Source organism: Mustelus asterias, chromosome 19 (assembly GCF_964213995.1).
Source record: "Mustelus asterias chromosome 19, sMusAst1.hap1.1, whole genome shotgun sequence".
Taxonomy (NCBI): domain Eukaryota; kingdom Metazoa; phylum Chordata; class Chondrichthyes; order Carcharhiniformes; family Triakidae; genus Mustelus; species Mustelus asterias.
Window position 1 is genome coordinate 29,395,935 of NC_135819.1, and position 18,743 is coordinate 29,414,677.

The 18,743-nt window shown below is 41.9% G+C and overlaps 1 protein-coding gene and 1 long non-coding RNA gene across 43 annotated transcripts in view; one reads left to right on the plus strand and one right to left on the minus strand.

The window, feature by feature from the left end:
- The window catches only part of LOC144507834 (nuclear receptor subfamily 2 group C member 1-A-like), a 97,558-nt gene extending 86,245 nt beyond the window's left edge, over window positions 1–11,313 (plus strand). For 26 of the 42 annotated variants that reach the window (XM_078235195.1, XM_078235204.1, XM_078235223.1 and 23 more), the window contains 3 exons: window positions 1,023–1,160; window positions 5,396–5,501; window positions 8,427–11,313. In XM_078235195.1, the coding sequence (XP_078091321.1) occupies window positions 1,023–1,160; window positions 5,396–5,501; window positions 8,427–8,601 (419 nt within the window). In that variant the 3' untranslated portion in view covers window positions 8,602–11,313. The remainder of the gene's footprint in view (window positions 1–1,022; window positions 1,161–5,395; window positions 5,502–8,426) is intronic. The other 16 variants (XM_078235198.1, XM_078235197.1, XM_078235212.1 and 13 more) reach the window with 2 other exon arrangements.
- LOC144507838 (uncharacterized) overlaps window positions 1–18,743 on the minus strand; it is a 30,901-nt gene that overhangs the window by 11,892 nt on the left and 266 nt on the right. The window contains exon 2 of the long non-coding RNA XR_013500148.1: window positions 1,133–1,177. This is a non-coding gene — a long non-coding RNA (uncharacterized LOC144507838). The remainder of the gene's footprint in view (window positions 1–1,132; window positions 1,178–18,743) is intronic.

An 18,743-nucleotide genomic window follows, 5' to 3' on the forward strand; every position in this document is an offset into this window, starting at 1 on the left:
TCATTAAAACTAGTAGACTGGAAAAACGTTTCTTGAAAAGCTAATGGAATGGTAGTCTTCACCTCAAAGGGGTTAAAGGACTGGAAGAAGTGATAAAGGTACATAATGATGCCAGGGCTAAAAGGGTTAAATCGCAAGGAAAGGTTGCATATATCAGAATTATTGTCCTCAAATTAAGGCAGCAGTTTACCTGAGTGACAGCATGGTATGGTGGCACAATGGTTAGCACTGCTGCCTCAGCACCAGGGGCCCAGGTTCGATTCCAGCCTCAGGTCACTGTCTGCGAGAAGTTTGCATGTTCTCCCCTGCGTGGGTTTCCTCCGGGTGCTCGGGTTTCCTCCCACAGACCAAAGATGTGCAGGTTAGGTGGATTTACAATGCTAAATTGCCCCTTAGTGTCCAAAGATGTGTAGGTTAGCTGGATTTGCCATGGGGATAGGGCGGGGAAAGGGCCTGGGTTAGACACTCCATCAGAGTGCAGACTCGACGGGCTGAATGGCCTCCTTCTGCACTGTAGGGATTCAATGAGTGAGGCATCAAGGGACTACAGTTGAAAGTGTTCATTTGAGTGCCTATGAAATTAGGTCCAGCAGATTAATTTGCATTTATACTGAAATATTGACAGATCAGTTCTCTGTCGATTGGTTGTCTCATCCAGCATGGTTTATTATTGGAATCACTAGAAAAAGGTAGTGGTTTAACATCCAGGTGCTGTACCATATCGTAAATCTCAGACTCATGCCTATAATTTCTCAGACTGAAAGTTCCCATTCTAAAGTGGGGGAGACTGTAAGAGACTTGGGAGAATGGCAGAGTATTCCACAGGAGGAGTTAATGTAGCCTGTCTGTAAATTCAGAGCAGTAATGGAGACAGTGGTGAAACTTGGCCATAGATGGAAACTTATGTAGTGGGTAAGATTGATCCACCCTGCAGTGAGGTTTATCTTCTCCTTTCAGTTCAGTTTTAGGATGTGTCATGCTGATAAGAATATTGTTTGTTGTGCTATTTTTTTAATGAGCAGATAAATTGTCAGCAGACCGTGTGAAAGTGGTGATGGAGCACATCTGGAAACTACAGGAGTTCTGTAACAGCATGGTTAAACTATCTCTGGATGGATACGAGTATGCCTACCTTAAGGCAATTGTCCTCTTCAGTCCAGGTGAGTAAAGCTCCAGTCTATAAAAACAGTGTGATCAATGAACAAGAGTGATTTTAAAATACAAACATATGAACAAGGAGCAAGAGCAGGCCATTTAGCCCCTCGAACATGCTCTGCCATTTAATAAGATCATGGCTAATCTGATAGTAACCTCAAATCTGCATCCTGCCTACCGCCGATAAACTATAACCCCCTTGCTCACCAAGAATCTACCCACCTCTACCTTAAAAAATTAAAAGAAAACTCTGCTTCCACCACTTTTTCAGGAAGAGTGTTCCAGGGACGTTTTAAATGGGTGACCCCTTATTTTTAAACAGTGACCTTAAGCCTAGATTCTCCCACAAAAGGAAACATCCTCTCCATATCCAAGACCCCTCAGGATTTTATATGTTTCAATCGAGTCGCTTGTTACTCTTCTAAACTCCAGCGGATACTAGCTTAGCCTGCCCAACTTTTCCTCATAAGACAACTCGCCTACTCTGGGTATTGGTTTGATAACCTTCTCTGAACTGCTTTCAACGCATTTACAACTTTCCTTAAATTGAGACAAATACTGTACACAGTGCTCCAAATGTGGTCTGACCAGTGCCCTGTATGACTGGAGCATAACCTCCCTACTTTTGTATTCAATTCCCATTGCAATAAATGATGCACTCTATTAGCTTTCCCAGTGACTTGCTTACCTGTATACTAGCCTCTTGTGATTCATGTACAAGGATACCCAGATTCCTCTGCACCTCAGAGCTCTGCAATCTCTAAATATCTAGATCTATCTGAATTTCAAGTCATGAAATTTTACAGTCCATTGCACATGTGCTAACTCTGATTTTAAAAAAATGTTTATTTCTGCCATTTCCCTGCCCTTTTCCTAAACCATGTTTAAATGCTGCTGCTTCCAGTATTTTCCCACTTTGCTTTTGGAAGTTATTCATCAGCAGCGGGATACTCCCAAGTCCGAGGAGCATTCTCCTAAACTTTCCCTCTCTTTTTGGGCTAGTACATTTGAAGAAAAACAAAAAGAAAGAAAAGATTAAACTAGGAATTCTAGGAAGCAGGAAAGTACAAGGAAAATAAATATTGTTACAATTAATGGTAAGGCAGCCAGGTAATATTTACCCAGGGTTGGGTTTTATAAATATATATTTCTAAAATAAATGCTTAATTGCTTCTTTCTCTTTTGATTTCTTGATCTGGCAAAATGATCTTAATTCAACTCATAAAGGGGAAAGTTAAATTACCATTTTTACAGATGATTGTATACGGGTTGGTTTTATGAATTTGTACCTTAGCACAGATCTTCATGCCAATCTGAATATTAACTTGCAAAGCTGAATGTGCCCGTTTTGCTGCTCTTGGAGAACTACTTCACCACATTACTCCTTAATTGTCTTTATTCTTCATTTCCCATAGCTATTTATGGTTGCCAGTGCTCTCAGTAAGCAGTTCTCAATCATTTGGCAGCACAGTGGTTGGCACCGCTGCCTCACAGCACCAGGGACCCAAGTTCATTCTGGCCTGGGGTCACTGTCTGTGTGGAGTTTGCACATTCTCCCCGTGTCTGCGTGGGTTTCCTCCAGGTGCTCCGGTTTCCTCCAAAAATGTGCAGGTTAGGTTGATTGGCCATGCTCAATTGCCCTTAGTGTCAGGGAGATTAGCGGGGTTATGGGCATAGGGCCTGGGTGGGATTGTTGTCAGGACAGGCTTGATGGGTCGAATGGCTTTTTTCTGCACGGTTCTATGATTTGTACCGAGGGAGGGGGGGACCCAATCGTTTTGCTTCTGAGGACGCTTCCCATGTTGTAAAAATTCAGCCTGTAAGACTAGGACTTTGTTTTCCTGTATAAAAACTAGAGACACAATCAAACATGTATTTCTTATTGTTTCACATAATGTGAAACTTTCTGCTGCTGTGCAGCAATTTTATCCATATAGATATCTTGGACAGTATGTTTTCTGTGTCGTGATCTATGTTTATCCTTTGTTTTCGCTGGCATCAGTTTTACTTGAGTCTGTCACTTTCGGTGCTGCGGAAGCAGCAGTACAGTATTCAGTTGCACCATCGCGAATATGATCGCGCTCTGTTTTACATTGCCCAGCTGGGGTTACTGGATGGTAATCAGGAGTGGAAATCCTGGCGGACTTACTTTACCCTTTCAGCAGATGTTGGAGGAACACTTATTGGTGTTCGACTCAGCAAGGCTAACCAACTATCCACAGATCTAACTGGGGCACTAATATCTGTGTGTTTGGGGTGTCAGGTAGTCAGCTGCATCCTACTCCATTGCAGGATGGATAACTGCACTCGATCTTCAACACTCAGCCAGCTCTCACCCATGGCCCCACATGCTGCTTGCGCATGGCAGTGACCAAACCCCAGTAACCACGTTGGTTCACAGAGTGTAGCATGTGGACTGGTGTCCACATGTGAGGGAGAATGTCTCTATCTCTAACCACCCTTTTCCAAGTGCACAAAAAGAGAGTTGCCTTGATGAATGTAGCAGAGGAGATGGTGTGTACTGAAAGCACTGCCGCACAGCTATGTTGATAGCTTTAAGCTCACCGGCACGAGCACAGAAAATGCAGCAGATCATCCATTGCAGTCAACCACATCGCCGCCAAGAATAGACGTGCAAGATGGAGTGAATGGACTGGCCAAGTGCAATCCATCTCCATTGTAACCAACTCATGTGCAGATGTTTCATGTGTGAAAAGCTTACAGACTTCTTCACACGCATTCCATTGTATCCCAAAATTATCCCACAAAATGTGGGATCAGTAAACCATTCCTGAGGAGTTAAAGAATGCCTTGATTGTGCACTTATACAAAAGAAAAGGACAAAATTCTGTATGTGACAACCACAGACGAATCTTGTTAGTTGTGATAGCTGGTAAAATTCTAGAAAAGGTTCTACTCCGCAGGCTGGTTAGCCACACAGCAGAATGTGTATTGCCTGAAAGTCAAAGGGGTTTGGGGAAGGCAGAGGTACTTGCGACATAATCTGCACCCTTCAGCAAATACCAGCGAAATGCCACAGACAGCAGGTGAGACAGTGCCTTTGTTGACTGACAAAGGCCTTTGAATGATAAATAGAGAAACCCCTTGTGGAAAGTCTTTGCCAAATTCTGATGGCCTGATAGAGCTGCGAGTCTGATACAGCAGTTTCACATTGTAATAGGGCGAGAGTCACTGAACATACTGACCCCTTTGATGTAACAAGTTGGGGTGTGTCATGGCCCCTGTGCTCTTCAGTATATTCTTTGATGCCATGCTTTCTGCAGCCTTTAATGGAAATGTTTATCAAATTCAGTAAAGATGACAATCTTTTTCATCCTGAGACAACTGAACTCCTCAGCTAAGATATCAGAAATGATGACCCAGAAATTGCTGTTTGTCGATGTCTGACTGTACATGCATGTAATCACAGCCTTCAAAGGATCGTGGAATGTGGTTCAAAAGTGATTGATACTATGGGTTAACCACAAAAGAAATGGCATTTCTCCCACAGCACAGGGAAACGAACAAAGACAGGCACTATGTATTGTCAATGTTGATGTCCCATATAATAGGATGTAATGCTAAGCATTGCCTTGATTATACTGTCAAAACGCATCAGTTTTGATTTTTCTTACGAAAAGTAAACAAAAGTATGTCTTGACAGTTATGAACACTGAACTTAGTAGGACAATTATGTTTTGAAATGTACCTTTAACTCAAATTAAAACCGTGAATCCTAGAAAGGAACGTATAATTAGCATTCCTGAGAAACTTATAGTAACTGTAACATCAGAAGGACATGGTACAACATTGCTGAGGATGCATCTGATGATTGTTGAAAGATCATCAAGGGAATCTTAGCAGTTTGAAGTTTTTTTTAAAAAGATGCCTTCTCTGCAGGCAAGGGACATCTCACTGAGTTTTCAACTCTGACACTTCAGTGATTCTCCCCATCTACAAGTGAGAATCTACACTCTGTAATTATTAGCACTGGACATCTTGAAACCTTCTCATGGCGCCTTAGGAGAATATAGGCCCCCAGTTGAGAACCTTTGACGTATTCAAATATCCTCATTTGTGCCTTGAGTTGGTTTAGGAGAGAATGTTGGCGGTTTATATTTTTCCTCACTATATTCTTCTTGCTGAAAATTGAATATAAAGTGTTTAAGCCTGTGAATGTGCACTTTTTAGATTATAAACCTGTGCAACATTTTAAGAATAATTATTTTGTTTTCCTTAGATCATCCAGGCCTAATTAATGCAGCACAAATTGATAAATTTCAAGAGAAGGCATATATGGAACTTCAGGATTATGAAGCAAAAGCCTATCCAGATGATTCTTACAGGTATGATTACATTTCTGCAATCTCATTACAACTACTAAACTTGGGCATACTACAGGATAGGGGTGTCGAACTCACTTTTCTATCATGGGCCTAATCTGACTCCCTAGGACTTGGCATGGGCTACATTCAGTAAAGTTATTTGGACACTGGAGTATAAATAATAGAAAGGGGAGGTGATGGCCTAGTGGTATTATCACTAGACTATTAATCCAGAAACTCAGCTAATTGTCTGGAGACCTGGGTTCAAAATTTGAATTAAATTTTTAAAAAATATCTAGAATTAAGAACCTACTGATATCCATGAAGTCGTTGTCGATTGCCGGAAAAACCCAACTGATTCACTAATGTCCTTTAGGGAAGGAAATCTGCTGTCCTTACCTGGCCTGGCCTCCAGGACTCTCAACTGCCCTCCAAGGGCATCAAGGGACTGGCAATAAATGTTGGCCAGCCAGCGACACCCATGTCCCACGAATGAATAAAAATATGCATGTGGTTTTGTTTGGGGGGTGTAAAACTCAGTGTAAACCAATTCCTGAGCACAAGGCCTTGTATCTAATCTGTGCGGCCGTATTATTCTGCATTGTTTTTAGGTGTACTTAATTGTTGCCTGAAATAAGCTTTGGACTAATTTAAACATGTAGACAGGGCCTGTGCCTGTTTCAGGTTCTTCTCTGATGTGTGTGGAAGACTAGGTGGAACATGTGCCTCAGGTTCTGAATAATTCTACAATGGCCCTTAAAGGAATCTTGGGAAGCTGCTGAAGAAATGGTCAGACACATTTGTATTCCTGAAGCCCATCTCATGGGTCTTTGCTGGGGCCCCAGATGATCACTATAGTATTTTGTGACTTGGATAATACAATGAACAGCTACATGTCCAAGTTTGCCAATGACACAAAGATTGGTAGTGTACTAAATAATGTAAGCGGGTGCATAAAATTATAGAGACATTGATGGCTTAACTGAACGGGCAAAACTGTGGCAGATAGATTTCACTGGACCAAAATAAGATAGGTCCAAGTGTTTTGTTGAAATGTTGAAGAGCTAGGAATGGTAGAGATCAGCAAAGATGCCTGGGTCCATGTACACAGGTCACTACAATTAGTAATCATGTAGGCTATTGGGATGTTAGCCTTTATAACTCGAGGGCTGGAATATAATGGCGAGAAAGTTTTGCTGTTTCAGTACATCACACAACATATCTATCAGGTTTTTATTTTTCACCTGTTGGTTTCCCAATTTCCCTTGTAAATTGAAATACAATAAAACCATCAGCTTGTTCCTGTTGGGTCAAGAGGTCAGAGCAATGTAAGCTGAGAGTATATGAAGTCAAACAAATGCTGTGAAATGTAATCAATTGTGACAGAAAACAAAGCATTTACATCAGTGTGGTTAAATTCTCAAGAAATAACTGATTTGTTAAAGTAGCAGGATATCATTTAATCTTACAAATAGTCTTTGTTGTGCTGGTGGTGTTGTTCCACAACATTGGAAATCTGACTCCCTGTGGGTATTTCTATATACTGAGGTCGTTGGAGACAAAGGCAGGATATGCACAGCAGGTCTTTCAACTTTAGCGGAGAGGGAGACATTGGCCTAGTGGTATTATCGCTAGACTATTAATCCAGAAACTCAGCGAGTGTTCTGGGGACCCAAGTTCGAATCCCGCCATGGTAGATGGTGGAATTTGAATTCAATAAAAAATACCTGGAATTATGAATCTACTGATGACTGTGAAACCATTGTCGATTGTCAGAAAAACCCATCTGGTTCACTAATGTCCTTTAGAGAAGGAAATCTGTCCTAAGCCGGTCTGGCCTGCATGTGACTCCAGAGCCACAGCAATGTGGTTGACTCTCAACTGCCCTCCCAGGGCAACTAGGGATGGGCAATAAATGCTGGCCAGCCACCAACACCCAGAATAGGTTAAAGAATTCTGAGAAATGCTCTAACCCCAAATGTTAATCTATTTCATCTATTCTCATGCTCAGTGGACCAGTCTGCGTTTGTAATGTTATCTCTTTGATCATATTGGTGAGGCGTGAAGGGACCATATCTTATTCCAAGGTGCACCCCAGATTGGATGCAAGTTTTATTGTGCATGTGTCCTACTAAGAGCTAGAAGATTGTGCTCCAGGATGTAGTTTTTTCAGTAATTTCTGATGAAATTACATTTTTATAGGATCTCCTAGAAACCTATAAAATTCTAACAGGGTAGATGCAGGAAGGATGTTCCTGATGGTGGGGGAGTCCAGAACTTGGGGCACAGTCTGAGGATAAGAGGTAAACCATTTAGGACTGAGGTGAGGAGAAATTTCTTCACCCAGAGAGTGATGAGCCTGTGAAATTCTCTACCCGCAGAAAGCAGTTGAGGCCAAGACATTGCATGTTTTCAGAAGGAGATAGGTAGAGCTCTTGGGGCGAAAGGCATCAAAAACTATGAGGGAAATGCAGGAACAAATTACTGAGTTGGATGCTCAGCCATGATCATAATGAATGGTGGAGCAGGCTCAAAGTGCCAAATGGCCTACTCCTATTTGCCATGTTTCTAAACCAAAGCCACATCTGTCCATTTGGGTAAAAAACTCCATGATACCATTCGAAGAAGAAAGCAAGTCTCCCAATGATCATTTTAAACTCTTGATCAACACCACTGCTTCACAAAGTAATTCATTTGAAAAAATGTTTAGAATATGAAAGCTGCTTTATAAAAGCCAGTTTCTTCTTGTATCCCAAGTGAAGCCCTTCATAACAAATATTTGCATTTAGAATTAAAATAACATTGTATAGCATTGATAGAAAACAGTTACAGCTGTCTTCTTTTTCTCCAAAGTGTATATTCCAAAGGTGTTTTTCAGAAGCAGCAAACAGCAATTTGAAGGTTTTAACTGATGTAATTATAATTTGGTTTCTATCTTTTTAATAGATTATCAAGGCTTCTTCTTAGATTGCCTGCACTACGACTCATGAGTTCTGCTATCACTGAGGAACTGTTCTTTGCTGGACTAATAGGAAATGTGCAGATTGACAGTATAATACCTTACATATTGCGAATGGAAACCGCAGAGTACAACAGTCAGATCACAGGGTCTGCAGTGTGACTTAACACCTATGAACAATCGCAATGACCTGCTGGAAGCTTCTTCGCCTTCACTTCAGCAATGAAAGACATTTGCAGGTTGTTCATGTACAAAGCAATCTCGGAGTAGTCTTTATAAAAGAAGAGAACGAGAAAAAACAATTCATGGAAAGTAGACTGTGAATATTTTTCATTGATGAATTGTGCTTGATAGCAGTTGTAATAAAAAAAAGTGACCATGAATGATCCCTTCCTTTTTTTAAAAATTGTTAGTTTCTGCAGTTTGCAGAATGCGTGTACAGCTTGGGTTGACAAACGCCATGATCATATATTTGTGTTTACCCCAATTTTTTAAAAATAATTTTTATAGGACTGTATTTGACGAAACAGTCATTTGAGAAATATGGGCTTATTTAATGTTTCATTAACATTGATAAAGCACTGATGTTGCATGTCGGAGACTGTTCCTATATATAGCATAGCATTTAGATGTGGATTCACACATTTTTGGGCAAATATTGGGCAACTATGTGAATAGCTGACAAATTTGTCTGTATCAAATGACTAATTGTATCTGGTAGCTTAATTTTACTGATGTATCTCGCATTCTGTATTCTTCTTAATGAATAAGAATATAAGGGAAAGCAGGAGAGATGGCAAGTTGTATTTTGCAGCACTACCATGCCAAGCTAATGTTAGATTTTGTCGTCCTGTACATTGTAGAGTGACATATAATAGTAAGCGCACTGAAGCCCGTCTGATCTTCAGTGAACCCACAACCCAGGCCCAGCTGGCAAACATCCCAAGGAAACAGTCTCACGTTTGTATTGAAATCACGCACAGAAGTGCTAATTAGAATATGGATTTGACTCGAGGAATTGGATGCATTCAGAAAGCAGCTGTAAAAAAATCTTACTGTAGCACTTTGATGGCTGTCGAGAAAACAACAATGCAAAGTTTTATTTCCATTATATATCCCAGTTCCTTCCCCCACCCCCAAGCTGTTTGTTTTGCAACCATTTCCCTAATCAAAGTCCGCTAAATGCAGAGTAGAAGTCTGATTTAGCAAACAATGGACTAAGTCCATGAGTAAATTGGACTTCCCTTACCCAGAAAAGAATATCAGTGGCAGATCCATAAACTGTACAATTTTAATAAATTTTACTATTTTCACATTTGAATTTGCTGGAAAGTTCCCTCCAGTGGGTACAAATCCTGGCAATCTTGCGCTGCACACATTTTCTTTGTGCTAATATTTCCTCAAGTACAGTAACTGATTTCAAATTTATGTTCCAATAAAATCGAAATGGTTGATAGGTGTTTAGTCTGTACATTTACAGGTTTAGCCAGTTTTTAGCGTTGCAGCCATGTTTTCTGCTGCACTATAGTGGAAACTTTACCTGCATCAAAACGTTTTTCGGAATGCCATTCGCAAATACATGTTTTCTGTACGAATTGTGGTTTACAGTATTCGACTTTAGAATTTTACAGAGAGTCCTGTTAGATACTTGGAACTGAAAGAAATACTAGTATTGAGGAACAAGAGATATGTGGCATGTTATTTGTTGGTTTCCCTTCACTGCTGACTTTGGTGAAGGAAGCTTTTCTCATTCAGCATCCTTAACCTGCTGCAGATTTCCACCAACCAGAATCTGCGTTGTTTTTTTTGAAGGGGAGGGTAAGATTATTTTTGGTTTGTGAAGTGGGAGGGTGGGGTGAGGGGGGGTAATAATTGAAGCCGTATCAAATGAAACTGCTGACTATTGCTAGCTTTCTCACCAGCTTTTGCAGGATAACTTAAGTTGACTATTTTGTATAAAAAAAAGAAAATATATAATTTAAAACTCCTTTTTGTGTCTGATTCTTTAAGTCCCCGCTCCCACCCCACTGTGTAGTACACAATCCGGTCTCTTGCATGTTCCCAAAAACAAAGTTTGTTCCCTTTCGGGGTATATTCAAAATTCACATTAAAGTACGTTAGGTCAATGCAATTGCTCGAGTTTATATTAATGAAATGTGTTCCTTCCATAATAGGTTTGACTAAGCACTATCGCTGAGGCAAATCATTGAAGCGAATGTCATTGATTTTAAATTGCACCATTTTGATTCATCAGTTGCTAACTGATTAAAAAAGCTAAACGATTCCATTACTTGAGAAACAGCTAGTAATGCAGGTAACAGAGGAAGCTTAACACCTAATGATAATTATAGTTGTTGCCACGACAATCATGAATCGTTTTTATATTCCTGTGTTAGCGGCCATAAAATTACGTCCTGTCAAAGCTGTGTATAACGTTATTGTCATTTGTTATATATATATTATACACATTAATTGAGGTGTAGCCTGAACCCTCTTGAGGATAGTGTGCTCTCCAGTTTGAAGTGCTTTGTATTCCATATCTATATGTTATACACTAGTGATAGCTCAATCTTTATACCGTCAGTATCCCCCCGCCTCTGACACTTCTCCCCAACTCCCCCCTCCCCTTTCCCAACCATGCTTTTTGTACAAATGCTCCTGTAAATGTCTTGGAAATCAGACTACAAGTGTAAATTCTATTTTGGCTGTATTTTTTTAAACAGATTGTAACTGATTTTATTAGGAAAGGAATCTGTGACGTTTTCTCTGTTTGTATATAGCTACATGTTAGGATGATGGCAATAAGATTCTGAGTATTAAAGCAGCAGCAAAAAACGAGTTGTGTGTACTTGTGAATGATAAAAAAACACTTAGTAAACTAAAACTGGCATTTCTGTATTTTGTTAGTGACTTCTTAGTGACCTATGGTTTTGCACAAAGAGCATAAATAGCAAGGATGCAGGAAACGAGTTTAAAAACAGCACTCGCTGGGAACGCTGGATGTGTAAGGCAGTGCTTGTGGGGAGAGGAAGCACGGGTCACGGTTTCCAGTTTACAACCCTTTGTCAGGCACAATAATCTAAAAGAATGTTTTATGTGCGCTGGTGCATCTTGTGCCGCTGCCCATGGTGAAATTGGCTCTCTGTATTTTATACATACTGATAGATCTTTAAATATCTTGCATTTATCTAATACCTTCCATGTAGTAAAAAGCCCCAAAGTGCTTCTTAGGAGCATCATCAAACAAAATTTGACACTGAGCCACGTAGAGAGCACTGGGCACAAAGGTAGCTTTTGAGGAGGATAGGTTTAGGGAGGGAATTCCAAAGTTTGGGACATTGCTGAACATAAATCCTGTTTCTTTACAGTTGCAGTGGTCTATTATATCTTATAGATTATACTGTGTTGTGGCTGGACCCTTTCTCCTCCCCCCCGCCACATAGCCTGTGGTTAGGGGCAGGTTTTGCTGTGTCTATTTAGGCAGTGTTCCGGTCCATTCATAATTTTTCAAATGATGGAGCAGTTCATGAACACTTCCAGCATATCCTGCACATCATCTAAGCTTGGGCTGGTAAGTGGAGCTTAACATTTGCACCATACAAGCACCAGACAATCCCCATCAACAAGAGCCTGTAACTTGACTTTCAATGGCATTCCCACTGCTGAATCTCCCACCACCAGCTTCTCAAGGACAACCAGGAATAGTGTGTAATTTGCATCATCCCTTCAACACTGGGGGTTATCAAACAAAATACGATCACAAGCCACAGGAGGAGATATTAGGGAAGGAGGTCAAAGTGGTAGGTTTTAAAGACAGAAAGTGAGATGCACAGGTTTAGAGGGGAAATTCCAGGGGTTGAGGCTCAGGTAGCTGAAGAAACAAATGCTTATGGTGGAATGATTAAAATTACAGATGTGAATTTGAAGAATGCAGATATTTTATAGTTTGTGGGGCTGGAAGAGATTACAGAGTTAGAGGGGGTGATTTGAAAATGAGCATGAAGCTTTTAAAATCAAGGTATTGCTTCACCAGAAGTTAATATCGGAGAGGGAGCAGAGGAGTGATCATAGAATCGTACAGGGTGAACAGAATTTGGTGTGAATTAGGATGAGGGCAACAGAGCTTTGGATGACCTCCAGTTCATGGAGGATGTGGGAAGTCAGCCAGGAATATATTAGAGTAGTCAAGTCTACAGGTAACAAAGATGTAGATGAGGATTTCAGTTGCAAGTGAGCCGGAACATGGACAGATCTGGACAACTTAATGGGAATAGTGATGGTACAGACGTGTGATTAGTAGTTCATCTTGTGGTCAAATATTGCATGAAGATTGCAAACAGTCTGATTTTGTGTCTCAGTTGCCAGGGAGAGGAATAGAGTTGGTGGCTGGGGAGTGGAGTTTGTGGTGGAGACCAAAAACATTGGGTAGGATTTTCTGGCCCTTCCTGCCGGCGGGATCACCCGGTCCGATGAAGGTGATCCCTGTGGTGGGTTCTCCAGTGGCATGTTGGGTGAATCATGCAAAATGCCAGACATTGGCAGAACTGGAAAGATCTCACTGGCAACCAACAGTGAGCCACTTCTGCCATTGAAAACACATGGGGATGGGGTGGGGCTTGGCTGCAAAATCCCACCTAATGACTTTGGTCTTCCTAACATAAGAACTAGGAGTAGGACATCTGGCCCCTCGAGCCTGCTCTGCCATTCAATAAGATCATGGCTGATCTTTTTGTGGACTCCGCTCCACTTACCTGCCTGCTCTCCATAACCCTTAATTCCTTTACTGTTCAAAAATTTATCTATCCTTGCCTTAAAAACATTCAATGAGGTAGCCTCAACTGTTTCACTAGGCAGGGAATTCCACAGATTCACAACCCTTTTGTGTGAAGAAGAAGTTCCTCAACTCAGTCCTAAATCTGCTTCCCCTTATTTTGAGGCCATGTCCCCGAGTTCTAGTTTCACCTGCCAGTGGAAACAACTTCCCTGCTTCTATCTTCTCTATTCCCTTCATAATCTTATGTTTCTATAGGATCTCCCCTCATTCTTCTAAATTCCAATGAATATAGCCCCAGTCTACTTGGTCTCTCCTCATAAGCCAACCCTCTCAACTCCAGAATCAACCTAAAGAATCTCCTCTGCACCCCCTCCAGTGCCATTATATCCTTTCTCAAATAGGGAGACCAAAACTGTACACAGTACTACAGGTGTGGCCTCACCACACTTTATACAACTGCAACATAACCTTGCTGTTTTTAAACTCCATCCCTCTAGCAATGAAGGACAAAATTCCATTTGCCGCCTTAATTACCTGCTGTACCTGCAAACCAACTCCTCGTGATTCTTGCACAAGGACACCCACAGCACAGCAGCATGCTGCAATTTTTTTACCACATAAATAATAGTCCATTTTGCTGTTATTCCTACCAAAATGGAAGACCTCATATTTACCAACATTGTACTCCATCTGCCAGACACTCGCCCACTCACTTAGACTATCTATATCCCTTTGCAGACTTCCAGCATCCTCTGCACACTTTGCTCTGCCGTTCACCTTAGTGTCATCTGCAAATTTTGACACACTACATTTGGTCCCCAATTCCAAATCATATACATAAATCATAAACAATTGCAGTCCCAACACTGATCGCTGAGGCACACCACTAGTCACTGATCACCAACCAGAAAAACACCCAGTTACCCCCACTCTTTGCTTTCTGTTAGTTAACCAATCCTCTATCCATGCTAATACATTACCTGTAACATCGTGCACCTTTCTCTTAAGTAGCAGTCTTTGGTGCGGCACCTTGTCAAATGCCTTCTGGAAATCCAGATACACCATATCCACAGTTCCCCATTGTCCACTGCACATGTAATATTCTCAAAGAATTCCACCAAATTAGTCAAACATGACCTTCCCTTCATGAACCCATGCTGCGTCTTACCAATGGGACAATTTTTAGCCAGATGTCTCACTATTTCTTCCTTGATAATAGATTCAAACATTTTCCCTATTATAGAAGTTAAGCTAACCGGCCTATAGTTACCCGCATTTTGTCTATCTCCTTTTTTAAACAGTGGCGTCACATTTGCTGTTTTCCAATCTGCGGGACCCACCCCAGAGTCCAGCAAATTTTGGTAAATTACCATTAGTGCATTTGGTATTTCTTCCACCATTTCTTTTAGTACCCTGGGATGCATTCCATTAGGACCAGGAGACTTGTCTACCTTTAGCCCCATTAACTTGCCCAACACTTTCTCTTTCATGATAATAGTTTCTAGGTCCTCGCCTGCCATAGCCTTCCTGTCACCAATTTTTGGCATGTTATTTGTGTCTTCCACTGTGAAGACCGACACAAAATACCTGTTCAATGCCTCAGCCATTTTCTCATTTCCAGTTATTACATCCCCCTTCTCGTTCTCTAAAGGACCAATGTTTACTTTAGCCACTCTTTTTTGTTTTATATATTTGTAGAAACTTTTGCTGTCTGTTTTTATATTCTGAGCTAGTTTATTCTCATAATCCATCTTACTTTTCTTTATAGCTTTTTTCATGGCTTTCTGTTGACCTTTAAAGATTTCCCAATCCTCTAGTTTCCCATTAATCTTTGCCACTTTGTATGCATTTTCTTTCAATTTGATACCCTCCTTTATTTTCTTAGATATCCAGGGCTGATTATCATTTTTTCTACAGTCCTTCCTTATCACTGGTATATAAGTTTGCTGAGCACTGTGAAAAATCGCTTTGAAAGTCCTCCACTGTTCCTCAATTGTCCCACCATAAAGTTTTTGCTCCCAGTCTACCTTAGCCAACGCCTCCCTCATCCCTTTGTAGTCTCCTTTGTTTAAGCACAAGACACTGGTATTGGATTTTACCTTCTCACGCTCCATCTGTATTTTAAATTCAACCGTACTGTGATTGCCTCTTCCGAGAGCATCCCTAACTGCAAGATCATTAATTATTCCTGTCTCATTACACGGGACCAGATCTAGGATAGCTTGCTCCCTCGTAGGTTCCATTACATACTGTATGGAATATGTAAGGAAATTTCTGCTCATCCAACATTCAGTTGGATGAGCAGTCAAGACAGGGAGTTGGTGATGAGGTAGAGCAAGACGTAATGTTAGAGTTGAGGAGGAATTTCTCTCAGAAGGTAGTGAATCTCTGGAATTCTCTGCCCATTGAAGCAGTGGAGGCTACCTCGTTAAATATGTTTAAGACACAGGTAGATAGATTTCTGATCAATAAGGGAATTAAGGGTTATGGGGAGCGGGCGGGTAAGTGGAACTAAACCACTATCAGATCAGCCATGATCTTATTGAATGGCGGGGCAGGCTCTAGGGGCTAGGTGGCCTACTCCTGCTCCTATTATGTTCTTATGTAATTCTGTGTGGAAACTGACCTGTTTTTGATATTGCTGAAGGGCAGCATGTGAACATGAAATAGGTGGTTAAGAATAGATCCTTGGGAGAATACCAGAGGTAGCTACAAGAGTGGGAAGAAAAGCTATTGCAGGTGATTCTCTGGCAAGAATTGAATCACATAATGCAAGCTCACCCTGCTGGATGACAGTGGAAAAGTGTTGGAGGAGGATGCTGTGATCAACTACATCAAAGGCTGCAGACAGGTCAAGGAGGGAAAGTTTACCTTTGTTCACAGTTCTGTAGGATATCATTAGTGGGGCGGCACGGTAGCACAGTGGTTAGCGCTGCTGCTTCGCAGCTCCAGGGACCTGGGTTCGATTCCCGGCTTGGGTCACTGTCTGTGTGGAGTTTGCACATTCTCCTCGTGTCTGCGTGAGTTTCCTCCGGGTGCTCCGCTTTCCTCCCACAGTCCAAAGATGTGCGGGTTAGGTTGATTGGCCATGCTAAAATTGCCCCTTAGTGTCCTGAGATGTGTAGGTTAGAGGGATTAGTGGGTGGATATGGGGGTAGAGCCGGGGTGGGATTGTGGTCGGTGCAGTCTCGATGGGCCGAATGGCCTTCTTCTGCACTGTAGGGTTTCTATGACTTTGATGAGAGCAGTTTTGAAACCATGACAGCAGAAACCTGATTGGAAGGATGCAAACATGCAGGTCTGAGAAAGCTGGGAACAGAGTCGGAAAGCAATACAGTCAAGGACTTTGTAAAGAAAAAGGAGGTCCGAGTTGGGCTGGTAGTTTGCAAGGCCAGGGGGGTCAATACAGTTAAGAGTCAACCACATTACTGTGGATCTGGAGTCACATGTAGGCCAGACTGAGTAAAGAAAGCAGATTTCCTTCCCTAAAGGACATTGGTAAACCAGATGGATCTTTGTGGTCATTATCATCGTTAACATGGTTTTGTGAAAGAAAAATCATGTTTAACCAATTTATTGGAGTTCTTTGAAGGAGTAACATATGCTGTGGATAAAGAGGAACCAGTGGATGTACATGACTTTCTAGAAGGCATTTGATAAGGTGCTACATCAAAGGTTATTGCGGAAAATAAAAGGTCATGGTGTGGGAGTAACATTGGCATGGATTGAAGATGGGCTGGCTAACAAGAAACAAATGTAAGCATAAATGGATCAATTTCTGGTTGGCTGAATGTGACAAGTGATGTGCCACAGGGATCAGTGCTGGGGCCTCAACATTTTTACATTTATAGAACTGATTTGGATGAAGGTATGGTTGCTAAATTTGCTGATGACACAAAGATAAGGAAATAAGATGTGAAGAGAACATAAGGAGGCTAGAATGGGATATAGATAGGCTAAGTGAGTGGGCAAAGATTTGACAAATGGAACATAATGCGGAAAAATGTCAATTTTGGCAAGAAGAGTAGAAAAACAGCAAATTATTGAAATTATGAGAGATTGCATGATTCTGAGATGCAGAGGGATGTGGGGTATCCTGAGTATGTGAATTGCAAAACATTAGATACAACAAGTAATTACGAAAGCTCATGGAATATAACTTATTGTGAGGGGAATTGAATACAAATATAGGGAGGTTACGCTTCAGTTGTACAAGGCATTGGTGAGACCACAGCTGGAGTACTGTATACAGTATTGGTCTGCTTATTTGAGGAAGAATATTGGAAATATATTGGAAGCAGTTCAGAAAAGGTCTAATACCTGAAAAGGGTGGATTGTCTGCTGGGAAAGGATTGGATATTGTATTCGCTAGAACATAAAACAACTTGATTGAAACATAGAAGATCCTGAGGGGTCATGATAAGGTGGATGCGGAAAGCACATTTCCTCTTGTGGGAGAATCTAGATCTGGGGGGTCACAGTTTTAAATAAGGGTTGCTCATTTAGTACCAGGATGAGAATTTTTTCTCTCTGAGGGTCATGAATCTTTGGAACTCTTCCTCAAAAGGCAGTGGAATCGATTCTTGATGAGCAAGGGGTGAAAGGTTATTAGGGTTAGGCAGGAATCTGGAGTTGAAGTTATAATCAGATCAGCTATGATCATATTGAATGGCAGAGGTCGGGGGCTCACTCTGTATATTGATATTACTGAGACTAACTTTGTATTCCAGAATTTAAATCCCATCAGCCACAGTGGTGGGTTTTGAACCCATGAGTTACTCTGGACCTCCGATGACTAGTTCAGTGACATTATGGCGCCACCGCTACCTCCCTTCCTCCAAGTTAAGAATGTCAAGTAACCCAGGAGTCAGGAAGGTTAAAAAGGTAAGAGATAGTTTGGTCCATTGGCTTCCTCCTGCACTGTACCAATTCTGAGAAATTAAAGCCAGGAAAGCGCTCTATATTTTTCAGGGTCATATTGGACTTGAAACATTAACTCCGTTTCTCTCTCTCACCGATGTTACCAGACCTGCCGAGTTTTTCCAGCAGTTTCTGTTTTTATTTCAGATACCCAGTGTCCTTAATTTGAATCTATCTCTTCCCAAGGTGCTGTCAGCTGACCGCGGGTGGCGCTGTCAAGCGGTGCTGTCAGCTGACCGCGGGTGGCGCTGTCAGACGGTGCTGTCAGCTGACCGCGGGTGGCGCTGTCAGACGGTGCTGTCAGCTGACCGCGGGTGGCGCTGTCAGACGGTGTTGTCAGCTGACCGCGGGTGGCGCTGTCAGGCGGTGCTGTCAGCTGACCGCGGGTGGCGCTGTCAGGCGGTGCTGTCAGCTGACCGCGGGTGGCGCTGTCGGGCGGTGTTGTCAGCTGGCCGTGTGTGGCGCTGTCCGGCGCTGCTGACCGGGTGGTACTTTCAGCTGGTGGTACTTTCAGCTGGCCGGGGGTGGCGCTGTCGGGCGGTATTGTCAGCTGACCGCGGGTGGCGCTGTCGGACGGTGCGTCCAGCTGGCCGGGGATGGCGCTGTCGGG